The sequence below is a fragment of the Leuciscus leuciscus genome (assembly GCF_965113295.1).
Source record: "Leuciscus leuciscus genome assembly, chromosome: 17".
NCBI lineage: Eukaryota > Metazoa > Chordata > Actinopteri > Cypriniformes > Leuciscidae > Leuciscus > Leuciscus leuciscus.
The window spans coordinates 17,198,392-17,226,046 of record NC_138741.1 but is presented as its reverse complement, the minus strand read 5'-3'; the positions used below and the strand labels follow the sequence as shown (position 1 = coordinate 17,226,046).

The 27,655-nt window shown below is 37.6% G+C and overlaps 1 protein-coding gene across 2 annotated transcripts; it reads left to right on the top strand.

The window, feature by feature from the left end:
• The first annotated feature begins 212 nt into the window (after positions 1 to 212).
• clic4 (chloride intracellular channel 4) lies at positions 213 to 27,043 on the top strand. 2 transcript variants are annotated; one of them, XM_082143985.1, is made up of 6 exons: positions 213 to 580; positions 18,814 to 18,923; positions 21,608 to 21,745; positions 21,829 to 21,935; positions 24,681 to 24,862; positions 25,020 to 27,043. In XM_082143985.1, exons 1-6 carry the CDS (start codon positions 512 to 514, stop codon positions 25,182 to 25,184), a joined length of 771 nt encoding a protein of 256 aa, XP_082000111.1. In that variant the 5' UTR covers positions 213 to 511; the 3' UTR covers positions 25,185 to 27,043. The 2 variants fall into 2 exon arrangements, with proteins under 2 accessions (XP_082000111.1, XP_082000112.1); XM_082143986.1 differs by having other exon boundaries at positions 214 to 580; positions 21,608 to 21,733.
• Positions 27,044 to 27,655: the final 612 nt, after the last annotated feature.

Below are 27,655 nucleotides of genomic sequence, written 5' to 3'. Positions count from 1 at the left end.
AACAGAAAGTGATTTACTTTTCTGTTATCTATGTTGTTAAAAGCTTTCTCCGTAACAATATATGAGAATTCAAATAAAAGTCAGATTATTTTTCTATATAAATTTAGCATTCAGGAAGCTCTAGTTCTTGTGCACGCGGCACGGTACCGATTCGGTCGCGCCCGTTCAGTCCACTGCGCATGACATCACCGCCTTAAATACTCCCGTTGATTTTTCCCCCTCTTCGTCGCCATCCTGAGAGAGCAGTGTTGAGGAGGAGACATAGCGGACTCTGTCGGGTTTTCTCAGTGATGTGTTTCTAGGTTGTAGAATCTCGTGGAAAAAGCTCATTACTTGATTTCATCGGACTCATTGTATTTCGGTTGCGCTTGGTAAAAACACAGAGTGATATCTGTGTTCGAAAAACTCGGTTCGAGAAAGAGGGAGGCGTGAAAGGAAAACTTTTTGTGCCAAGGTGAAGAAATCGAGGATTGTTGTTGTGAACGTGTCCGTATAAAGGCAGAAGTTCGGGATGTCTCTCTCGGTACCTCAAAACGGTGTGAAGGGGGATAACGAAGCCGTCATCGAGCTTTTTGTGAAGGTAAGACCAGGAGTCTGACTAAGAAACTCCAATCATTTAAGTAGGGATTAAAGGGATAGTGTATCCAAAAAAAAGATTTTTTTTTTTTGTCATAATTTTCTCACCCAAATGACTCTCTTTTGTGAATACAAACGAGATACTAGGCAGAACGATACCCTTTGTCACCTTTTACTTTCATTATATGGAAAAAAGAAGCGTTGAAAGTGAATGGCGAGACTGTCAGTCTCTAACGTTAAGCCTACACCTTCCAAACCCACATGCTTCTGTTATAATTTGAATAATAATTATGTTTTTTGAATTATTTTAATGTTTTTTTAATTCACAATCCCCTATCCCGTAATATATCCAAAACGATGTCAGAAATATGATTCAGCCATTGTGTTTTACAGTAAGACTGAATGATGACACTGTGTCCATGTGAATGTCAAATGGGTGGAGGCGTTTTCTCATTATCATTCACTATCGCACTATGTGCTGTTTCTTTCATATTTATATGATTATATGTGACAAAAAATAAAGGGCTAAGAGTTTTCTCCCTCAGCTAAACGCACAAAGCACGTGGGTTTGAGGAGAGGTTGCATGAGAAACAATGCACATCTGCAGTTCCTAATCCCGACTGCAGGAAATCCGTCCGGTACAGGATACAGAGGAACCCAGGCTTGCGTTAAACGCAGCCAAAAGAGCCCAAATGCTGTGCTACAGTTCAAGATATGTCTGTTAAGTAAGGGCATTGTGTTTGTATGTGAAACCCTTTGAATGGAACACATAAACCTCGCCATTCTTTATCTACTTCAACACTGTTTTGCCTTCATAACAGTGTCATATTTTAACTATACACATGAATCAGTCAGATCTGTTTAATGTCACCAGAGATGGTGTTAGGATCTGTTTCTTGTTGGTTTGCTTCTCAAGATATTAGTTCCAATATAAACTGAATAGAAAGAATCCAGTCCTCCTCTGGATCTCAGAGTAATCAAACTGGAATTATTCGAATTCCTCTCCACTGCAGGGAACCCTGCTGTCCTCTTTCTTTCCCTTGCTTTTCTCTTCTTTTCTCTCCCTCCGAAGGCCTTCTGCCCGGCAGAGCGGGAAAACTCCTGAAAGACTGAAAGGAGGGAGAGATGGGAAGTGGAGGAGGGGAGGGATTTACAGAAAGAGGAGGGGGCTCCTAACTGTGGATGTTTTGGGGTCTGATGTCTGTTTGGAAATGTGTGACACAAGCTCTCCTCTCTGAACCGCATGGTTACTAAACTACTAGTGCATTAAAGCTAAGGACTTTGGATTTCAGTCTTGAAAACGCTGACCAGAAGTTTATGATTCCCGAGGCTTTAATTAAAGGATGCCCCTGCTGTATTAAATGGAGTGTAATTAATAATTCAATGAACATCGCGGCAGTTTGTCACAATAGAAGACACTTGTATAGGTCAGCTCTTTTCCAGAAGTTGTGAAGTGACCCTGTAAAACATTAGAACGGACTCATATTTTAAATACAGGCTTTATTTTCTACCAGATTAAGACCCTACATGAAATCTGAGAAGTGGAGTTGAGTTTTCTTGACTGCATTTGCATATTTCCTATTGAAAAAAATAAAAAAATCCAGAGTGAGACAAATACAAAAGTCTATTAATATTTAAAATCAAAGTATTTCAGAATTTTTTTTAATAATCATAAACAGTATATAATTTTAAAATAATGTTTTACAATGTTTCTATAACACCATTAAAGTGCCCCTATTATGGTTTTTCGAATATTCTGTTTCATGCAGTGTGTAATATAGCTTTTTGTGAATGTAAACGTTCTGCAAAGTTGTAAAGTCGAAACAAGTGCACGATAAATAAAGTTATTGTCTACAAAAAGAAAGAATTGATTAAACGAGTCATCTGTAATTCAAATCCCACTGCTTTACAGTTCTATTTCACTAGATAAGCCATTTGCATAATTTCTGTCTATGTTGTATGTTGTCTGGCCACAAACAACTTGTCCTGCCTTCAAACACTGAAGACTGCTTCTCAAATCTCGGGAGTTCAACGCAGGATTTGCAAAACGCTTGCTTGTGAAAGATGGGTCAAGTACCCAGTTTAGTTGGACCAGCTTGCTCCTCAGAATCACAACCTGTAAGTGTGAATAATTATTGATGTAAATATTTTCTACCGAGTGTTCAAAATACTTCGTTTTGATATACTGTGTTTTATATTGTGTAAGTTTCCAGCTAACTCGCGTTATTACTGTCTTACTCAAATACTACCTCAAATCATCTGTGGGCCACTATTACCTAAAACTTTGTATTAATGCAGATTTGTTTAGCAAACTTTGTTTCATCAGTCATGCATGTTAGTGCTCGGCTAACGTACGCGCTGTTATTGATACAGTTAATACAGTTCCTGCATGTCCACCGCAATAAGAAAAACACATCGGTTTGTTGATGAACATACACTTTTTAATGCTGATGGTGAGAAATTACAGCTGCAACATCTCATAATGTACCTCAAACTGATTAGCGCATCACTGAGAAACTTCCTGCTCATGTCGTCATTGCCATGGAGGTTCGGGTTGAATAGCTAGTTATTCCAATGTATCATCATCAGACTCGTGTTTGGATTGATGTGGTAAAATCAACGTCTTTACAGTGTGTACAATCGCTGAGGACTGAGGAAGCCTCCTGAGCTGAAGTTCAGTTATGGTAATGCGCGTATAGCTTCCAACAAGCACTGTAAGCAGTAGACCAATCACAACAGACTGAGCTGTCTGGCCAATCAGAGCGGAGTAGCTCGCAGAAAGGAGGGATTTAATGAGACCGATTCATTCAATGAGCCATTTGAGAATCATTGAAAAATTTGGTGATGTACAATGCATATTATGAGAAAATGAAACGTTTTTTTTTTACCTTAGATGCATGTAAACCTGTTGTAGGAGACCTCCAAAACATAATAAAATTTATATTGGCATAATTGGGGCACTTTAAAAATAATATAGGGTCATTCTCATTTTAGAGGGCTTTTTTTAAGTCACAAAACCGCAGTTTTTATTTTATATTTTTTCTCTTCCTAATGCCCTTTTAAGAGTATTCTTCAGCATCTTGTTGTGATGTGTCATGCTGTATTAAGTGTTTGATATCGGTCTGATAACACAATGTAGTTCTTAGAGATACTGTACTTCTACTCATGTAATGCGATTTTTATGAATGGGGTTGTCAGGAAATTGTCTATAACTGCTGGTCATGTATTTAGACAGCTTGACCACACAGCAGTGTTTTTTCTACTGCTGTTCAGTTCAGTGATCATGACATAGGAAATCAGCATCCAAAATTAGCACATGAGCAGTGCTAAAACAATTCTGCTGTTGTGGCTTTGATGTGGAACAGCATGAAGAGAGACCGCAGGTCTCCCTCTTTCAGCACTGACAGAGTCTGCTGATATCAGATGAGCTACAGCGACACTTATAGTGTGTGTGTTTTGTTTCTATAGCGCCTGGGTAAAGAGTTTAGTTTTATTTGTTCGAAAGTGCACACACACTGCAATAGATAGATAACAGTGACCTCTTTCCCTCCCTTTCTGTCGTTTTATGTCCCTCTCATTCATAATTAACCGCATGTATGTAATGCATCTTTGTTCCACCTTTTCTTCCAGCACAACATCACAGCAGGACCAGCCCCTTTGTTGCCATAGACACCAAGCAAACCTTGCCCCTGCTAGCAGCTGATAATGCAGTCATCTCCCTTCCTCCCTCCCTCTGTACAGCTGGTCATCTTTATGTGCATGTTCAGATTTTTGCTTTGATCGCCATTAAAGCACACTGCAGCATCTGTTAGTATACAAAGCATTTCAAAAGGGCTCTGAACAGACTTCTTGTGTGGCTGAATCTGATCAGTTCTTACTGGTTTAGAATTCTTTGTCTTTCTTTTAGTTGGTTGGTTCGTTTAGTATCCTATAGTGTTCTCTAATGGATTTGAGATTTAGAGATCAGCCTCAGAGGTTTAATGGGATCAGTGTCTATTAAATTGATGTGACTTCTCTAGAGTATGATGCAGCAGTAATGAAGCCTTGGATGACGGAAGGATTTGCAGATCTCATGGTTATCAGATCAGATGTCAGACTTCAACATCTAGAAGTGTGATAAATTACAGATATTTAGAGCAGGATATTTAGATGCAGCCATTGTCCTGGTCCGCTTAGCGTTTACAGTGGGATTTTTAACACCGAACCTAAAGGCATAGGAATACGTTCCCAACCTGATTAGCTGGCTTTTATGGCGTATATTTCGAGACCGCGCTTACCAAACATCCAAAACAACGGTGTGTGCTGGGATAAATGCGCTCGGTTGTGTGTGCGTAGCCTACATATTATGGTATTTTGACCAGCTTGTGAAGAGCTTAAAAAATGTGTAAAGGAGTCAAAACAGCGGCAGGAATTCCTCCATCATACATACAAACGAAGATTTGCCGCGAGGAGACGCGGTTCTGATGCCTTTACCAAACTGTGATGGCAAAAACGGGTATGCTTGAGCATTCTGTCCTTTTTAGGGTCGCATTTTGTGACATCACTACCCGTTCTTAGTTCGTTTCCATGTCTTTGGTCCATTTTGCGTTCATATATGGGCGTTTTTACACCGGCAGTTTAGTTCGGAATGGGGCACGGCTCGCATGAAAAGTCGGTAATGTGCTGTTATGTGGACCTGGGAGCGAACCGAGGCTCGGACCCGAGACTACCTAAAGGAGGTAGTCGGAGTTCGATTGCACTCGAACTGTGCCGTGATTCACGTGAATGTGAAAGCAACATGGACTCAGGTGTGCACTTGTTTAGCAAGAAAAGTAACCTGCACATGCGTTGTAGCTGATTACAATGTATTAACAATAAAACGCATGTAAGGGATGATGGTGTTGATGATTTACCTTGGATACAAGCGAGAGTGAGCCTGCAGTGTATTCGCGCGTATCAGGGCAAAAAAAGAAAGAAAAAAAGTCTCCTCTAAATATCCAGTTTGCAAGCAACAGAAAGCCACCTTCATGTGACACACATACAGTAAACCCAGGTGTTATTTACTCTGCTGCGCATAATAGCAACAAATAAATAAAATGCACAATATAGTGACCCGCGTTCTGTTTTCTGTCATGCTCCGTGCACATTTGTGATGATGTAAGATGCATGCAAATGCACCAGGGTTCGATAGAATCGAGTGGAGTGTGAAACCAGACCAACGCTGCGGTGGGTGCCGGGAACAATCGCGATCGGACTCGGACCACAGCAAACGTGCCCAGTGTAAAAACGCCCTATCATTCGAACCGCACCAGAGTTCATGTGTAAGCGTCTTTTCAAGGGTTTTGGTCCACTTGTTTGGTGCGCACCAGGGTTCAGATGGCAGCGTTCACACTTATTCAAATGAACCACACTAACAGAGCAATCGCACCAGAGTTCGTTTTAATCTAACCAAACATGCCAAGTGTGAACACACCCTTATGCAACCAACAACAAAACCCTAGCATTTTTATGGAAGCAGTGTGAGTTTCATTCACATTTTCTTTACAATTTATAATCATTTATGATCTACCCAATCCTCTACCTCAGTGTGCACATGGAGTTGATAGCTCTGGAAATTGAGTCAGATCACCATGTGACGGTGGTGATGTTTACTTTGTTTACTTTGCAGAAGGACACTGTCACTCAGGTGCTTTACACAGTCCAGGTGCTGATGATGCAACCACAGTAACCCTTGCTCTGCTTTGATTGGCTCTTTAGATTAATTATTGTTTAGGCTGCATGTGGAGTCAGATGACTTCAGTGTGTTTTGCCTCTGGTTTGATTTTTGTTTGAGCTGATGTTAGTGATTTTTCCCTGCAGAGTTATAGTTTAATCATGAATTCAGTGACATAGCTTGGCCTTATTTTTATAGCTTCGTATGCGTTTTTAAAGGAACCATTGCTCCTTAGACAGTAAACAGGATATGCTGAGTCTTACTTGTGAAATGTTTTGTTTAACCTTTTTTGATATTCATGAGGAGGCTCAGATCTGCTGTGCTGTAGACAGTGACATCAACCTCAAGCGTTTTGGAGAAGGATTATGGGACAGCTCAGAGTGTCCTTTCATGTCTCACAGCTTCCATTTTTAACCCGAACTAGTGGTCAGTATTTTTCTCATGGTTAAATATGCAATTCAGTCTTTTATCAGCTGCCAAGATGGGAACTTAATTAAACACAGACATTTAAATGCTCCAAAAGATTGGTGAGAACCCCAGCGTGTCTGTTTTCTGATCGGAGAAAGTTTGTGTGTTTTCGTGTGTTCTCACAATGACACAGGACTATTAGAGCAGACAGACATGGACACATTCTTGGCCTTTAGGGATCCAGTTGCACCAGAGTCAAATGCTTTCACTGCATGAGATCTGTCCTTACTGAACAGTCTGAAGGACAAAATACTGGCTCAAACTTTTCACCCCGTTTTCTCTCTCTCTTCAATGTCCTTCAGCCAGTCACGTTCACAGACGGCTCATATCTAAAAGCTGCATTGCAGTCATCTCAGGATAGTGAGCCTTCATGATGAAGTTTTATCCGTTTGTTTGGAGCTCCATTGTGTCCTCTTGGTTCTGTGTGGGCGCATGTCCTTTATTTTCAAACCAATGAAAAGTTTGTCATGTCGGTCACTCATCCTTAATTGGAGCAGACAGAATATGCGAGTCAGTACACTAGGAGGTTTGTGTTTAACAGATGATTGATGCAAAATATTTAGTTACTGGGAATGCTCCTCAAGTCAAATTAAACAAGAAACTTATTGGATGATTATTGAATATCATGTATTTAATCATACAAAATATTCACATAGTGATTTGAATATTTAAATATTGAAGGGTTTATTATAATATTATGAAATCAGGAAACAAGATTTCAGTGTAGTTTATAGGGCTGCACAGTTTAGGGAAGAAAAGTAATTGTGTTTTTTCTGATAAAAATTTTTATTTAAAAAAATATATATATTTGAAATATTTTAAGAAATTACACCAATAATATTTGTGGCTGTCTCGTTACAAGTATGGGAAGATGTTTGCCGCATGCTGCGTTCCCAAATGCATGTTAAAGTGACCCAAACTCCGAGCAGATGAAGAGATGGAGTTTGTGTGGAGCAGCATCACGCTGCAGACACCGGTGGATAAGTGGAAGAACACAGTGAGACATAGAATAGATAAAAAAATATCCCCCCCCCTCACTCACTCACTCACTCACTCACTCACTCACTCACACACACACACACACACACACACACACACCAACACCAACTTTGTGTTGGTGTGTGACAGCCTTTTGCCACCATGTGTAACAGGCATATGCCTGTGAGTTCAGTAAAGCTGTGTCAGCACTGCCAGGATTGTGTGGATGTCCTGTGCCATAATGACATTGGATGTCACTGTACTATGACTCCTGTAACAACACCAGTATTTGAATTTTATTTTAAATGTTAAATGTAGGCAAATTTGACCAAGTTCTTCTAAGCAGGAGGGATTTGATTCTGAATTATTATATGGGGTAATTTAGCCTGTAAGGTCGTTTTGGAATCTGGCATTGATTTGCATGCGTTTAGTCTTGTCAGATCTCACAGCTGATTGTCTCTCTTCTCCTAAAGAAAGTGATCTCCATGTTTTTGTTCATTTGAAAAACACTTGTTTATTCAGCTGTTGCAACACTGTGTAACCAGTGGTGTAGGTCAGGCGAGACTCTGCATGTGTCCGTTGGTGTGTGTGTGTGTGTGCTGTTGGTGACCGATGACAGGCTGGGAGCGTGGCTGTGAGTCATCAGTCTGGGGTCTGCTTTTTTGTTAGGAGGAATGTTTTGGGAATGTTTGCACAGACTTCGTAGTGTACGGGAGGCCTGCATGGAATCTGGAAACATGCAGAATTCAAATGCCAATAGATTTATTTTTAGATGTCTATGTATCTTTCCCACTTTTGAATGTTCAGTTGTTTTCCTTATTATAAGCGTTTGAAGGGAAACCGAGCTTTTTGAATAAATATTTCAGATACCAATTTGAGTGAATGTTTTGAAATGTTTCAGCTTCAGTACAAGCTAGATGCTGTTGATGACCACAGACAATTTTGTCAGTTGAAAGTTGGCTGTACCTTTGCACATAAGTGATTTTGTTAGACTACTTTCACGTGAACGGGGTAGGTAATGTTGCGTTTCACAGTATATTTATTTTGAAAAAAAATTACAATTTAAAATAAGTATATTAAATATTGAGATGTAATTATAACAAAGCCAAATTTTCAGCAGCAATTACTCCAGTCTTCGTATTTACTTTACTCCGTATTTCTTATTTCACAATGTTAAAATGCTGATTAATATTTTTGTCTAAACCGTGATACTTTTCCCCCCAGGAGTCTAAATAGCAACTTTGTAAGAGAGCATGACTTTCTTCCCACTCAAAAGGGGTCCCAATACCATCCATATATCAGTACATGAAATCATAGATTTCCTGATGCGAACGTCATTTGAAAAATGAGTGTGTCTCAATCTGTTTCTCTGTAATTGGAAATCCTTCTTTCACTCTGTATGTCTTATTTTTTTTCTCTTTCTCCTTCCCTTTTTCTTTCCTTCCTTATAAGGTAACACCGTGGTCAGATTGTGCACAGGGGCTGGAGAATGAGCACATTGTGATTGTGAAGAGTTTGGCTGTTTGGGGTTCTAAATTTAGTCTGCTGGGCACTTCCCCTCGGCCACACACGCACACACACACACACACACACACACATTCCTGTCCTGTGGGAATCTCACAGTGTGACCTAACAAGGGAGGCTGAAATAGAGGGCAGGAGTGGGTGCTGTGCCGTGTGTGTACAGGTTTAGCTATTCTTGTGAGAGCCAAATGTCCACACTTATATAGTGAAATATTATGAAAACTGACTAGTGAGGACATTTTACTGCTCCTCACTGGTTAAAAAGGCTTATAAACTGGTCAAAACATGTTTTTATTTAAATCTAGTGTGGTTTTCTGTGATGGGTAGGTTTAGGGGTAGGGGTTGGGTTAGTAAGTCTTTATTAATATAGTGAAATATTATATTTGAGAGCGAGAGAGACTCCACCTTCATGCCTTAAGATTGAGTTGCCCTCTGTGACGTCTTTAGAGCTGTGCTGGAGGAGATGAGATCACTCACAGAGAGTGCAGATCAGATGGAGACGATGACACACTTACCAGCTACTGCACCATGACTCACTGTCTCCACTGGACAGCTGTAGCTATGTGTGCTTCTCCTTTAGGGAGTTCAAATCATTCATCTGTCTCTGACAGTGTTGCACAGTTTATTAAGAAATACTTAGCATTTACCTGTGAGAGAATGTGGCATAATTTTTCCAGGCTCATATTAATTCTATCACTAAATCAGCATTCTTTCATCTATGTCGCATCGCCAAGCTCCGTCCCTTCATCAGTATCAAAGACGCTGAAACTGTCATCCATGCATTTGTCACATGATCACGTCTTGATTACTGTAATGCCCTTTTCATTGGCCTATCTGCTGTCTGCAATACATTCAAAACTCTGCTGCTAAAATACTTACCCACACCAAGCGTTCTGCCCATATCACCCCAATTTTGATCATTCAGTGTTGCACCCAATCTATGGAACTTTCTCCCCCGATCACTCTGTTATGTTAATACTATTTCCGAATTTAAAACTATGCTCAAAACTCACTTATTTTCTGATTGTCACCATTCTTAAGTTGTACTACATTTCGATTGTATTCTGCCGTATGCTGCCCCATCTACCTAATTCTCCTTTACTGTACTTTTACTCTCATCTACCCACTGTTGTTTTGTATGTTGTCATTGTCCCTTGCCATTATTGTTGCTTGTTCATTTGTAAAGCATCCTTGAGCCCTGGAAAGGAGCTATATAATTAAAAATTATTATTATTATTATTATTATTATTATGCAACTGAAAGCATAATAGCAGGGAACATAGTGATGATGAACTAGGTTTTTGGGTGATATAGCTGAAAACTTATATCTAGATAACTTTTAATGATACCTGAGAAATAGGGATTTAAAAAAGACAAGTATAATTAATAAATGTTTAATTTTTTTTATTTAATTTTTTTTAACAAATTTATCCACAATATTACTTTTTCACTTTTTTTTTTATCAAATAAATGCAGGCAGCCTTGGATAACATACCAGGCTTTTCCAACTTATAAATAAAAAAAAATCACCTTTTCAACAGTAGCCTATATGTGTATATTTTTATTTAAAAATGTTAAAAAAAAAGAATACATTTTTTTTTTTTAATTAACCAGAAAATCCTCTTTACTACAATTCTGACATTCTAAACATTGTGTTTTAAACCGATTCACTGAATCAGAAAGTTTGAAAACTTTTTTGGAGAGTCAAACGTCAGCAGCAAAGTGTATAAAGAGTTGGGAAGTTTAGAACAGAAAACCAATAAATAGTCTTTTATTATCTGTCTTTGGCTTATTTATTTATTTGATAAAAAAAAAAAAAAAAACTTTTATAAGCTTTATGTTTTAGAGGTTTCAGTTTTGCCATATAAGGTAAACAGCCTGTCTTTTTACGTCCTCAGACTGCCATCTGTTTTTTCCCTCTTTTCTTTTGGATGCACCCAATGTGTTTTTAAGAGGTGTTGAACAAAAGGGCTCTGTTTGTGTTTGGAGAGTCATCCATATGGATCAGAGAGTGAGCTAGACCTCCTTGAATGGAGAGATGTGTATAGAGGGCAACATCTATGGAAAACAGAAATGCAAACACACTGCTGCCGTTCATTTTTGACCATGTGCCTCTTTCAAAGGTCATTTGGACCATTCTGATTTTAAGGGAACAACGTCAGATCTGTTCAAAACCGACAGATTAAAAACATGCAGCACAGACGTTCCCGTGTCTTGATGTGTGAGTAGTGTGTTGTGTAGCTGTAGCTTATTTTAGTCAAATAGAATGTGTTTTAATAAAGATTGGATGTGTGAGCAGCTGTCTCAGAGGAAATGCTTGCCCTCAGTCGACATCGCAAAACCTAAACAAAACCCTCTTACAACAGCCCATGCCAGACATTTCTGGAATATATTCTGCTCCCCTCCCCACCATCCTCAGAGGCCTTGCAGAAGGGGAGGTGAGAGAAGAGGAAGAGTAAAAAGGGGGGGGGGGGGAATGAAGACAGGAAGGGGTTTAACAAGTAAACGGGAGAGAATCCACTCAAGTTTGTGAAAGCCCACCTGTTGCTCTCCTTTGTTCATGCTTTTTGTCTTGTCTTGTTGCTCTACTATACATGAAGGATTTGTTGTAGTTAGTTAATATGCTTATTTTTTATGAAATTGGATTGAAAAGCACCTGGAGTTGGTTTATAACCCCTAAGTAATTAAATTTAGATGCTTTTAAATAAAATTCTGCATGGACATCAATGGCCGACGTCCTTTTGAGTGATTTTTCTCTCTACATCCTCATTAATAACAACAATTAGTTTTGTTATTAAACCTCTTTGTGTGAGGAAAGTCTGTTTGCTCTCTGTGATGAATGGAGCAGATGAGTAGAGAACACACCCTGGGGAATCCACAGCTGTGGTGACCTGCAGGCCATTACTGGTACTGCAACAAGAAAACTGATTGGACCAACATTACCCTCTGTTTGTGGCCTCTGTGATAAACCATTTTTGATTGAGTCATTTATTTTACTTCCTTAAAATTTGAATGGTTTTGTCTGTAAACAAACAGAGCCATAATGATCTCCGGCCCTGTAATATTCTGATGTTTGCAGACAAGAAATCACTTAAGATGTTGGGTTTTTTTCTTTTTTCTTCTCACTAGATTTTCTGTTTCTTCTGTCATTCCCAATCACTATCAGTCACACAGGATTCCTTTGATATTTTATCTGTGATATCTACTAGAGAACAGGAAGGCATATATAAAAATGTTAATCTTCTTTTTTCAAATTTTTGTATACACTATGAAAAGTTTGGATTAAGTAAGATTTTATTAAATGAATACTTTTATTTGTCAAGGATGCATTAAACTGATCAAAAGTGACATCAATGACATTTGAAAATGAATAGATAATATAATCAAATGATTTCTAGTTCAGATAGCCTAAATGCTGTTCTTTCAAACTTTCTATTCATCCTGAAAAAAATGTTGAACTGTTTCCACAAAAATATTAAGCTGCACAACTTACTGTTCTGTTTTCAACATTGATAATGTTGAAACCTTGATAATAAATGTGTATGTAAATTAGATTTAATAAATGAATAAATTTTTTACATTAGTTATTAATCTATTAAATTAGATTAAATTTAAACAAATAATAGTTTTAACAGTATAACTATAGTAGAAAAAAATATAATATTGTAACTTTAATAGAAACTAATCTTTAGATTTATAATATTAATCTAATGTGTTGTTTATAGCTGCCTTTTAAATTTTGGGATGGGGTCCCTCACATGAGGATGATCTCATATTGGGGGTCCGTGGCATCTAAAAGATTGAAAACCCTTGGTCTACAAATTTATATGCATTCAGGATTGCACTTCAATCTTAACTTTATTTCTGCTGAAGGTTTTGGACACACACAGCAAATAAGCTTTGATTTGAATGTTTTTCTTCATAACCCATATTTGTAATGTTGCAGTTTTTGGCTGTGAGTTTGTGTAACAGGTTGTTTTATATAGTCAATTGTCAGCCCTAATAGACTGAACTCTACAGGACAGATAGAACATTTGTGTGTCTCTATGGAAACCGTTGTCCTGTGCCTATGAGACATACTCTTCCTGTTCCCTCTTTCATTGGGCAGGATCCATTTACATTTATGCATTTTGCAGACGCTTTTATCCAAAGTGACTTTACATTGCATTTCAAGTGCACATTTACATTCTTATCAGTTCTTGCTTTCCCTGTAAAAACTAACCCATGACCTTGGCGTTGCAAGCGCCAATGCTCTACTGTTTGAGCTACAGGAAAGCTTCCAGGAATCCTGGAATCACCTTAATCATTTTGAGCCATTAAATCTCTGACTCTTACTCCCCTCTGATTATTATATATATATTTTGGAATGGCAGGGTTTGTTTTGAGTATGTTAGCTTATTAATATATGTGAAAGAGGCACAAATTCAGTCTTCATCTGCCTGTTTTTAACAAAAGAAACTGAGACCCAGAGTCGAAATGAACCCAGAGTCCGCAGGAGAAGGACCTGCCCCAATGAGCACTGAACAGAAGTAAAGCTTTTGTTCACCACACAGAGAGCGAAAGTGTATGAACAAGAGATACCAGCAGGGAGTCTGGACGGGAGAGAGATGGAGGAAGAATGAAAGAGAAAGAGAGAACTCTCTAGAACAAAGTCATCTGTTGTTTATTGGACTGCTGGATTCTTTTCAACATGCAAAACCAGATAACAAGAGAGCTAACAATACACTGCTGAAGAATAAAAGATGATTCAGATATCAGTGATGCTCTGTGTAGTTTATTGAACTGAGAACGTGCTAGAATCCAGAACAGACAATTTATGGTTGCGTAATGCCTTCCTGAAATTGTACGGAATGGGTTTTCATTCAATAAATGGTGATTTCATCTAGCTAATCGTTACTCCTAGTCTGTTCCAAAACCTAGCTCTCTGCTTCCCTGGTAAACCAGAGTTCTCGCGAGAGCACAAGTTGAATTTGCTCAGCGAGTTACTCTGGTGTCGAGCAATGGAGCTCATTAAATATGCCCCTCGATCTGAGCGGCACCAATCACATCGGGATATCTAATATAGGCGGGCCAGAGGCGAGCTAAACAGATGACGACAGCGCTGTGACGTCAAAGTCATCAGTAAACATTGCAAGATGCCTATGGATGAACACCAGTTGTTTGAAACGGCTTTGGTCGCTACAATGAACGAGTTAGACTTGGCTTTTTCCTAAAAGAAAAATCGTTCCTTTGCAAGAAGGGTGTTTTTGCTGTTTTGCCGACCGGAAGAGTCTAATCTACCAGTTAGCTCCGCTGGTAGCTAAGCGTATGGGGTTTATTGTTGTGATTGATCGTAGTGTTATTCAATTGCGTGCTGTGAGATTTTCAAATGCATGCTTGGTGCCGCCCCTCGAGCCGGCCGATTTTCATTGACCGACACCAGACCATTAATCTTTTAGATTTAGGTCTGGATTTCCAGGCTAGCTCTCTGCCTACTGCCTTACGAGGCAGCATCCTAACTGTAATTAAAAACTCATTCATGAATTAGTAACACCTAACATGAAATGCACTGGAAACTCGACTCAAGTGATTTTAATACAGGCATTATAGAAAAGCACAAAAATATACAGCAAACCATTTTTGATAAAGAGCCCGTAAAAAAAAAAAAAAAAGTATATCTTGGATATCTTTTTGACTGAGACATTGCAATAAATTCTGAGATAATTTCCATGCCCACGAAGGATATACACTAACGTCCAAAGTTTGAGGTCAGTGTGTACATGTGTGTATATTTATAAATAAATTAATACTTTTATTCAGCAAGTACAAATTAAATTAAATGAATCAAAGTAAAACATTTAGGCCACAAATAATGGTACAAAATAATTTTATTTCAAAGAAATAATGTTCTTTTGAACTTTTCAACTTCAGCGGCACAACTGTTTTCAACATTAATTATGAGGATTTTTTTCTTGAGCACCAAATCAGCATATTTATAATTTTCTAAAGGATCATGTGACACTGGAGTAATGGCTGTTGAAAATTCAGCTTTACAATCAGAGGAATAAATTACATTTAAAAATAAGAATAGAAAACAGGTATTTTAAATTGTATTAATATTTGTACAATATTACTGGAATGTTTATTTTGGAATGGTCTTTGTGTTGAGCACCCTTGATGCCTTAAAATTCTCCATATGAGGCAGATCAAGACATTTTGGTGCCCGTTTCTTTCTCAAGTCAGGTCAGACTCATTGTTAGCTCATTGTATAGTTCGCTGAATCTGAATTGCTAAAGCACACAGGAACATCTCTATGCTCTGAATCATACGCATCTTGTTTCTGGAGATTGGCGGAGGACTAATGGAGAGATAGAAAGAAAACACGAAGGTCTGTTGTGTTGGAGTTCACACGTAGTGTGGTATTCAGCCGAGAGATGTGGAGGAGGAGGGTGGGCTCCTTTGGTGATATCTCCACTGTGGAATTCATGTCTTTAAAAATGTTCACACATACACATGTTGTCTGAATATTTGAGGTTTAGATTTATTGGCATGATAAATGCCAGTAAATGCATTACTAAAGAATTCCTTAACATGATGCATATAACCATGCTTTAACTTTTTTTTAAATGGCACTCCTTTCCCTCATTAGAATATAAAGAAACACAAAACATAATAGGACAGCCTCACATAAAATCACATGAGCAGTCAAATTCTGTTCTCAGTATTGGACAGGATCTCTGTTATTGGACATTTTTGCTCTCAGGATAAATATGCTGTATTAGGGATGCACAGCTAAGATTTTAACAAACAATTATTGGCCAATACCGATATTTAGTGTTTTTTTTATTATTTACAATATAGTTTTACAATAGTTACTAGCTAGTTAATTGCTGCATCAAACAATTTCTAATGAACATAGATTTGATCCATTTAACATTCAGCAGGCCAACAAAAATGCACAACAGAACAAAGATACATATGAAATAATCAGTGCTTTTTAGGTAGGTTTAACAGTTTTCAGGTGCAGAAATAAAGTAAACCGATGTAACATAACACTGCATATTCTTCACTGTATAAATTAAATACATATGTTATTACATTGAGACGTAGCTGAATTCTACTGTACAATAGTAATATATTTCTGTCACAATTACTTCGTTAAACTGAACTTATATTTTGATGGGTTGCCATGAAGACCTTTGAGTTTCTGTGTATGTTTATGATATGACCGTGATGATAGATTTTGTCAAATGAAACGGTAAAATGCTCATGAAGTGACTCTGGAGATGAAGTTCATGCTTCATATAAAGCTGAAAAACACAGCGAGCGTCGGGTGTGTGTGGGGTAAATGAAACCAGACGTCTGCGCCATTCATTCACACAGTGACAGGCAGGATTCATATTTAAATCTTTTCGCGGCTTAATATTTGCAGACACTATTATATATTGTGATTTGAAGTGTACTGACCTACTTTTTATTTATTCATCAAAACTTTGACAAATTCCATGACATTCCGCATTATACAGTAAATTCCGTTTTTATGACTGGATTCCGTCCACGTTTTCCGCATCGCAGAAATCATTGGACCCTATACATTAATCCTTATGAAAGTTACAAAAGTTATTTAGTCAAGAGTAGTGAGTAGGCTTTTTCTTGTCTTTAAACGCAGACAGCAGCGCAGGAGGAATATTAGATTATAATCTTGGATCATGCAACAGACATTATACACCTCAGTGCCTTCACGCAGTTAATTAAAGGTACAATATGCAACATTTTCTGCCGCTAGAGGGCGCTACATTCCAAACAACAACAACGGCGTAGCTTGATGACGATGTAAAGGAGCGTAGAATGATGGGAACTGTTGTTTTCAACTCCACCGTGGATGTGAATCAGTCAGACGGGAATCGAAAAATCATGTTCATGGATGTTCTATTTTTATAAATGTTGCGTTTAATGACATGCTTTTTGTGGCGAGGGGGGGCGTGGTTCAGCGCGGTCTGTAACGGGAGAGATAGAAACAAGACGAGCGGGACGTAAGTAGGTCAAGTGCAAATGACGAACACCTGTGTCTTTTTGCAGTATTATTGGCGTGGAGAGACCGTGCTGGAATCAGAGACTGGAGAGAAAACCGGTGGATCCGAGCTCTCATTTTTTAACTGTTTTGTGCCGTCGCCACGGTGAATGCGCGTTGTGCGCGACTTTTGTTTGTTTTGTTTTGTTTTATTTTAATAAAGTACGAGTCCCAGTCACGACGACCCGTCTTCTTCCTGACTCTTGAACCTCATCACACTTTTATTTCATTAAAATGAATTAACAGCAAGAAAAGTAAGGTTTAATACTGAATTGGTTATCATAGATGTTACTGTATTTGTCGAATTCATTGTTGTGATAACGCTGCGCAGTTTTACGTGTTCTAAACAATTGTTGTAAAAGTACATTCGAACATGCCCACATCATTTGCCAAAATACTGATTAATCTTTATGTATAACACATGCTATATTTATTTACATGGCCATAAACACCAGACGTGATAAACAATGTCAATAAACTAAACACAAACCTAAAGCAATAATACTTTCCTTGCATAAACATAACTATCACCGAATGCTACATTAGGAAAATATAAAATTAAGCATGCTTTGTCGACAGAACCAGCTGCAATCAGTAAATAATAATTGTTCCATAACGACAGAACGAAACAAGCTAACGTTTGATGCTTGATAGACGCTACAACTAGGCCTACAACTTCCGCATTTGTCCAGGACTCCACGCAGTACGAGCGGAAACCGAGGGTAACGCGGATATGACGCAATTGGCTGGCGACTCCCAGCTCACCCCTGCTCTCCCCTGCTCTAACGCCCCGTTTCCTTGGTTAAAATCGCAATTTTCTCATTATTTAAAAATAGTTGGAAACATTTGGGATATTGTAAGTAATCAACTTAACAAAATATATAACACTGACCTTGAGATTTTGGGATATTTTAATGCAAAATTCTTACATATTGTACCTTTAATTAACCATCGGTTTGTTATATTGGCCTTTTTCATGCTATAGCCTAGATGCTGATAGTTGCAAATTAATCAAAAATCGTCCGATACATCGGTGCATCTCTAGTATACATATAGTTAAGTTTGTCTGCACATGTTCAGGACTTTGAAGGTTTTGGAAGGTCTTTTTTGTATTGAAAGTGCACCATTTTAGAATGTTGTAGCTCTCGCCATCCACTGGGTTATAACAGATTTTTTTATTCTGGAAAAGGACAACATGTTTTGAGTCAGGGGTCAGCTTGCCTTCTGCTCTTAATGTAGGTTTTGTGTGTTGGAAGCTGGTTTAAAGAGAGTCTTCCTGTCAAATAAATCTCAGTAACATGGAGTATTTTAAAATATCTTTCTTGTTGTGGTTTAGTTGTTTTCTCTGGCTATAATCTGATACAGAGTTGTACGATAATGACCCTGTGATTGCAAAATGTTCACTGCTGAAATTTCAGCTGATATGGAGCAACTCATTGGAATAATGAAAGTTTTGATGATTTTTTGATGATTTATTTCATATGCTTTTCTAAAGTCAGACTAACACATTTTTCTTTCTCTTTCAGGCGGGCAGTGATGGAGAGAGTATCGGCAATTGTCCATTTTCTCAGCGTCTCTTCATGATCCTGTGGCTAAAGGGTGTGGTCTTCAATGTCACCACTGTGGACCTTAAGAGGTGTGTGTTTTTGTAGTTTGTAGAACTTTGTTTGTAGTTTCCCCAAAAGTGACTTAAATCTGATAAAAATCTCCCATGGGGATGAACAGCGTTGTCTTCATTTAAAAAAATTATTTATAAAATAAAGTAGATCATTAATGTTTTTATATCCCCTTTTAGATGGCAAACAAAAGAGTGTGTGTATTGGGTAGTCATTGATCTCTGATATTGTAGTTAAAGTCCAATTCATAAGTCAACACCATTGCCGAGTATTTTCTCTTTAAAACTGCAGTGATGTAAAGACAGTCTCAAAAACACATTTTGAAATCACTGGTGTTTCTTACATCACAAACTACTTTGTAACCAATCACGTCAACGTGCCGGCGGGCTTTAGTATATCATTAACTATGACCACTCTGAAGCAGTGGAGTCTCAAGAGAAGCCAGGTTATCCCGGTATACCTTTGTTGATATGAAAAATCGGGTACATTTAACAATATAGTTGGATGTATGATGTATATTACGATGTTATGATGAACTATATGCCTTTCCCCACTGATGTACTGAGTTCAAAGTGTTTCTGAAGATACTGATTGTTAGAAGGCAGATGTCTGACTCTGAGATGGTGAACGGGAACATGGTTTGTGTAACATTAGTAACACATTATTAGCTGTTTGATAACGTAGTCAAGCAAAAGGCTAATCATATTAATTACTGTTATGTGTTCGATGTTGTAAAGTGCAATACCATTGTGCAGCGTTTACCTCAGTAAGTTGACCGAGTGGATCTCTGAGCTGTGATTGAGTGGAGGTGGGGCTAATTTGCATATTCATGGTTCTGCGTATACTAAATGAAGCAAGGGTGGGTGAACAGTTGCTTTCAAGCTAATTTAAGGCATGAAGAAAAAAATTTCACAGAAAAAAAACCCTTTAAATATGTCATTTTGGTGATCAAAGATCTGTTTTAAGGGATACAGTTATTGATTACAGGCCAGGGGGACTTAATAATTAATACACAGTTGTCTGAGATAAGATATCAGTTGTCTGAGCTATATATTTGTATAAAAATGTATTTCAAAAAAGGATTTCACTGAGGAATTTAAGACACTAGTGTGATGGTGAGGCAGCAGAGACACTATATTCTGCACACAACTGTGTGCCACTAATGATCTATGGTAACATTTTGAAACTTCAGAACTTGTCTGAAAATGAGGTTAAGCCAGCTAATATTAGCTGTGACTTTAACCTGCTGTTATATAGTATCCACTGTGTTGCGTATATGTCAATCCTAAATGCTTCTTACAGTCTGTAAGGATTCTTACAGTCTGAATATTGCAAGGTTCTCTTCCTTTTTTATCTTGTTTTTTAAATCTCTGATTGACGCCACGTGCATAAATATTTAAACGTATTCACATCGATCGATATATTTCTCTCTCCCACTTTCTCTTCAGACTTTCCACATATGATCTTCAGTCCGTGTCTTATGAGGCTGTAACACAGAGACATTGTTCAGCCTAAAGTTTATGACCCCAAACTGAAATCAACTGACATTCTGACTCCATCCGTCCGTCCGTCCATCCATCCAATATAATATGAGTAGGGTACAATGGGGCTCAGCACTTTTCTTAACAACCGTTTTTGATAATGCTTGTGGAAATTTGGCTGTCTTTCTTTCTTTCGAGCTGCTTGTTTTCTCCTCTCTCTTACCCTTTCCTTTGTGCCAACACGAGGGATAGGGTGCTCCTTGTGCTCATGCCAGAGGTGTGAGGTCATTTCCTGTTTTTGTAGTTGGTAAGATCAGAGTGTTCCTGCCTTCAAGCCCTCATGGGACACAACCCCCCTCTGTTCCTGAACCCTCGAGTGTTTTCATATTTCACAGTCTCCATTTGTGGATATCAGGGGACAACGTCCTCGTTTGGGGAAAAAACGATTCAAGAACGTTGTTGTTTTTTCATGCAAATATATATTTCTTTTAGGGGTAGGTTTAATATTTACCAATACTAGTTTTATACAAAGCGAAGTGTGTGTTGGGCTGTGAGAGCTCTGGAAAACCCCTGTATTGTCCGAACTGTATGCAGCCCTTGAGGGCATCTTATCACCTTGTATTCTAAAGAAAAACAATTCATTAAATGTCCTTGGGTTCTGGCATGCTGACCTCCCTGTCACAGTTAAATACTAAAACATTTCTACAGTTCCCATGGCTTTGGTCTCATGTCACATTTGTTTGAGCAAAGTTGCGTAGGGTTTATAGACTAAACATACTTGTTGAGATGTGCTGAAGAGTCTCTTTGAAAACTAATAATTTCATCATTACGAGAAGTAGACTCATAGGCCAGGTTCACACAGCAACAGAATACGGTTGTCAGTCCTGTATTTGAGTCCTTAATACAGTTACATTCACTCATAGTACGGTTATTTTCAGTCCACTGGAGCTGCTCCAGTCAGTTTTGTGTTCTACACGTGATTCAAATGTTCCGCTCTCCACCAAGATATAAAAGCTGCTGGTAGATTGGACGTTTGACATATCAAAAGTGATGGACGTTGCTATGGTAACTGATAAGAGAATACAGGCTTGACTCCCGTTGCACGTTCATACAGACAGTATTCGAGATACTACTGTAAGTTTTGTTTCAATGGGGCAATGGGACAAACTGACAGTGTGAACGTAGCCATATTAATGTTGCACTTATGTTTTTCTTTGTGGTAGAAAACCAGCTGATCTGCAGAATCTGGCCCCAGGAACCCACCCTCCCTTCATCACCTATAATGGAGAGGTCAAGACAGATGTCAACAAGATCGAAGAGTTCCTAGAGGACGTCCTCTGCCCTCCAAAGTCAGTGAAAGAGTGCGTTTGTGTATTTAAGTGTTGCATCTGTCAACACACTGTCAAAATGATTTATTTGACTTATGCTATGTTTGTACACTCAGGTACTCTAAACTTGGTGCCAGACACCCAGAATCCAACACTGCCGGGATGGATATATTTGCCAAGTTTTCAGCCTTCATCAAGAACTCCAAACCTGATGCCAACGAGGGTAACCAGAAAGATTTCACTCTCTCTCACCTCTAAACAAACGAACAAATGTACATTGTTCAGTGGAATAATCACACATTTGATGAGCTCAGTTTAACCACACAAATACTTTCTATTGCTCTAGTTTAATAGATTAGACCTGGTTAGGGTTGCCATGTCTTATGTTGTGCATGTAAACAGTGTTGTCTCTAGTTTAGATAACGCAGGGCTTGGATCCAGTGTCTCATTTACATACTTTAGTGCTGTAGGCAGGGCCACAATTTGATAGTTAGGTCAACTTCCAGAGTAAACACTGTTAACATGAAACTGAGTTTTTGTCAAAGGAACAGCGACTGCACTTTTATCAGAGGGTGTAGAACTGTTGTCATAATGATACATATGCTAGGAATTTGCCTTGGTGTAATGTCGCACAATCTCAAAGACTTTTTGGCTCAATAACAGTTTGGCAGTGACCCTGAACATAAACTAACTTCAAGAGTCTCCACCCTTATGAAATGTTGACTGTGGGTGATAACAGCTCTCTATTCCAGCTGGAGTCTGTCAACATTGTCTCAGTGCTAGAAATTGCTAAGAGACCTCTTGTGGAGAGCAGAACATGCCGTAGCATTTTAGTTTGCATTTAGTTTAGAGCTTAATGTAACCTGTTACAGTGGCCTGCTAATATTGTGTATGTGAAGTGTCAGTATCAGAGTATAATAATGCCCTTATGTGGCAGCTAAGCAGAAGTGCAACCGAACACTGCAATTCTCTTTTGGAACTTTCTCCCTCTAGAGGGCAGATCACTATTCATCTTCTTCTTTTTTTTTTTCTTTTTTTTTTGGAGTCCCTTTTGTTATCAGTTTTTTAAATTTATAATTTTGTCAATTAAATTATATTATTATAATATGTCCTATTTAGTGCTGTCAAATCAATTAATCGATTCTGAAATAAAAGTTTGTGTGTGTGTGTGTGTGTGTGTGTGTGTGTATATATATATATATATATATATATATATATATATATATATATATATATATATATATATACACACACACACACACACACACACACACACACACACACACACACACACACACACACACACACACACACACACACACATATCCACTTCATTTAAAACATCAGTAAATGTTTTATACATATACATGTCGAATACATATACATACAGACATATGTTTTTATATATATAACACAAACTTTTATTTTAGAATCGCGATTAATCGATTTGACAGCACTTATTTTATATTATACAAAGATATTTCTTTTGTAATTTGTCTGCTCTGAGGCATTGCAAGATGATGTAATTTTTCTAGAAAACTGACCTATTTTAACTTCCGTGTATAGTTGATGATAGTTTTGCTTTTATTTATTTTATTTTATTTCTTAAACTTGCTTTTAATTTTTTACAACACAATACTCTGTCATTAAATTAAGTGAATTAGTTACTGGTAATTTACTGTGAATTGGGATATTTTTGTTGTGTCTTTGCAATTTGGAAAAACAGACAGGTTAAAAAAAGCTGTAAAGTGGCTGTCTGTCTGCAAGGTGAAAATCAGAAGAAAAACTGATTTATATGATTAAGTTGTATTTTTTATTTATTAATCACAATACATGTTACAACCCAGCAAGCATAGCCATAATTTTACCATCTAGGTTAACTGTAGACCCGATATAGTCCGGCTATAAAATAAAATAACCTTGAATTTGGTTACATGTCATTTTTGCCAAAATTACTTGCAAGATGTATGAAATATCATGTAAGCAAAGTCAACAGTGATTACAAGGTGTTTGGTTTCATTTCTTTGACATGTTTCACGTAGCCTGTGCGTCTATTCTTGGGCTATGGTTGGACATCTATAACATTTTCACTGACAGCCCAAATTTTGCCATGTTTATCCTAGACGTCAGGGCTGTGTTTGGACATCTATTAGATGTCTTTTAAACGCAAAATTGCTTGCTTGGAAGTAGAGCTGCACGATTCTGGCTAAAATGAGAATCACGATTTTTTTGCTTGGAATAAAGATCACGATTCTGAAAAGCTTTATTATTTTAAAGATCTACAAATCCTGAACATTGTTACCAAACAAGATAGAAACAAAATAAGACATAATACTCTTGCTTCAGTCAAATTTAAATAAATGCAGTAAACAAAAGAATGTAATATTTAAATAAATAAAAAATGACAATTAAACATTGACAAAATTCAAAGGTATTATGCCAGGCTAGACCTATTAAAGATTCTTAGCAATAAACACTAGCCTATCAACATTTTTGGGTATGGTGTTGCGTTGAATAGCGTTGCTTTTATAGACGTTTGTCTCTTTTGGCCGCTGGTACTTTGTGATTGAGCAGTTTTGTTTTTAACCATCTCATACTGTAGTTTAAGAAGTTTTTAATTGATAAGTTTTATAATAACTTTGCTTTTCATTTATTATTTAAAGCTCACTTGAAGTTTTTCGATAGCTACTACATTAGCGTAACTGATAAAGTTCACACATTATTTAAAACAAGTGAACAGTCAGTAATAAAATAAGAACAAATACACAAATTACAAGCAGAGATGAATACTAAATAACAAAGTTTACAGTCTAACAGTATATTCAGGTACAGAAATGAATAATTAAGCCTAAATGTAAAATAACACTATTTGTTCACTGTATAAATTAAATATAGTTAAATTTTTGTTAAAGCTGTATTTAATTATCAGACAGTATAAAACTTGTTGTTTTTTGTTGACGACATATAGCATTGGAAAGGGGACTGCTGAAGACCTTGCAGAAGTTGGATGAGTACCTGTGCTCTCCTCTACCGGACGAGATCGACCACAACAGCATGGAGGAGATGAAGGCCTCTGTGCGCAGGTTCCTAGACGGTGAAGAGATGACTCTGGCTGACTGCAACCTGCTGCCCAAGCTCCATATCGTAAAGGTAACCAGTCGAACAGGTCAACCTCTGCCTCAGATTAAAGTGCCTCAATATTGTTTTGGGCTTCAAATGATCTTTTAATATGATTATTATGTGCCATAATACATGACGAACTGAGCAGAAGGATTTACCAGTTCATTTTCTCTCTTTCGGTTTGCAGGTGGTGGCAAAGAAGTACAGAGGCTTTGAGATCCCTAAAGACATGACGGGCATCTGGAGATACCTGAACAATGCCTACAAGCGTGAGGAGTTCACCAACACATGTCCCAGCGACAAGGAGATCGAGATCGCCTACGCTGACGTAGCAAAACGGCTTGTCAAATAATGGCTCAAAATCTCCTCCACTCCCCTCCCTGCACTGGGACTGTTTAATTTCCATCACACGAGAAAGAGAAAAAAAAATAGCTATGGACTCCTTTTTTCCTTCTCTTTTATTTAGAGTAAATACCCAATGCATGATTTCTCCCTCCTCCGTTACAGCTCTTTAGGACATATCATACATTTTCGGTGTGGCCGAAAGGCTGTTATCACACGTTACTTTTTTTTTTTTTTTTTTCTAGTTTAAGTGTTAAAGCAGAAAATGCCAGATACTGTCAGTGTATCGACGGCTAACAGCGTGTGAGCATGTGGCTCACGCATATCTATTCCTCTCACCCACACTATGTAGCAATAACAGAGTGGGTTCACCAGCCTTTTGTTTTATTATGGATTTAAAATATGAAAACAATGCTTTTTCTAAGCTTGCAACGTGAAGAGTTATAAAGCATTTTTGTTTTGTTTGTATCTAAATGCATTTGAACAGTGTTGAAAGCTCCAGTGTTTATTTTCAGAGAGTTTTAGAGAGCAGTTTAGCCCGCTGAACACACCGACCGAAGTCTCAAAAGACGCTTTACTGATGTTTTAAATGAAGTGGATATTGACTTATGTTGATGTCAAAGTTCAACACTCGAATATGAAGTTCATATCATATACATTAGTTATCAGTTGTTTGCAGAAATGGCACCTTTCATACCATGTAGTAAATTCGTAGCACCTGTGGCCTTTTGATGAAAGAAAGGCCTCTTAAACAGAGACTATAGATGCATGAAGAGATTCTATAGATCTGCCTTATTCACTCTAGATTTGTTATTTAATGTTAAGAGTGCTGCGCCATCATAACTGCATCCCATGGCACGAAACAAATGAAGGGAAATGCCTGTGTAGCTCTAGAGGTAGAACTACTTCACTTGAAGTGTCCTTAACAATTTGAATAGTAGCAACATTTTTTTTTTTTTTTTTTTTTTTAAGGAAAAGGTTTACAAGGGGCATCTCATTTAAAGAAGATGGATTGTTTTTAACATTTGGTGCTATGAAGGATGGCTATATAGACAGAAAAATGGCTTTATTGCCAGATTAGTCTATCAAGTTTGATTAAAGGCCCAGAGTGAAAAAATGCATTTTATGTTGATACAATGTTGAGTGTAAACTTGATGTTTCTGATTTGGAGAAAGATAATAATGAAAGAAATTGGTTGCCATATGTTTTTTTCAATTCTATTTGTGATAGGGAATTGTAAATACTGTTTTGGGTTTTCAGAGATTAACATGCAACTTTTATACATTCATGAACTGAATGTAATAGAAGTATACTTGTAATGACACTTCTGGCCTTATACATTTCCTCAAGGTAGCAAAAAAGAAAACGTGGTTGGAAGTGAGTGAGTTGCTGCCCTGTGGGAACAAAAAACAGGAAGATTGTGTTGTAGGGGGGCTTGTTTCCTTTTTCCACTCCTGCTTATGCCAATGGTTGAGTGAAAATGTAGGGATTTTTTATTTTATTTTTTAGCCTGCCATCCTTTCACTTTGAGTTCTATACAGGAGATCATTGGCACATTATTAGAAAGTTGGATCAGGGCCCCCTTTTTAAAATCTGTTTTCAGCTTTGTGCATTTAAAGGAATCAGTAATGTGCTGTGGGTTTTTTTTTTTTTTTTTTGAGAGAGAGAGATGCTCCCTCCATACTATTCAGCCCATATCTCTCTGAGTAACTGAACGTTAAAACGTTGCTCTTTGTAGGTTTCTGATTGGGCCTGAGTGTGTGTGTGTGTGCGTGCAAGGAACAGGTTTGACATTAACTATGAAAATACTGCATGTTTGCCATATGCCATCGCACTCTCATTAAATAAACTGCTGGCAGCTATGACAAATTTTGAGTATGAATTATTTTAGTATATTACTTTCACAACAGATTTCTGCCATTTCCATTTCCGTCTTTCTTTCCAATGTTAAGGATGTCCACACATTTTGGCTGCAGTACAGATATAAAACCTTTTTAGAATGGATATATAACTAAACTTAGCCATTGCTCATTGGGGGAGGGGGGAATTCTGAGAATATGCTAGTTTTTGTCATTTTATCTAACAGGATGATCATGAGACGAACAAACTTACACCCCCCAAAAAACTGTCACTGACTTTTGTCGAAGGGACAAAAGACAAAGTGAAACTGAAGACAGGAAAAACCCAATAAAAAGTTTTACAAATAAAACAAATTCTCAAGAAAAAAAATTTTGTTTAGAACATTGCTAACACTTTACAATAAACTCTCATTTGTGAACTTTATCATTAGCTAATATAAACAAACAATGACTATTACATTTTTACAGTATTTATTCATTTTTAAATGTTAATAAAATAAAATACAATTGTTCATTGGTCATGCTAGTTCACAGTGGATTAACTTGTGTTAAAATATGAATTTTGATTTGAAATATGTATTTTTGAATGTTGAAATCAACATTAAGATTAATGGTAATACTT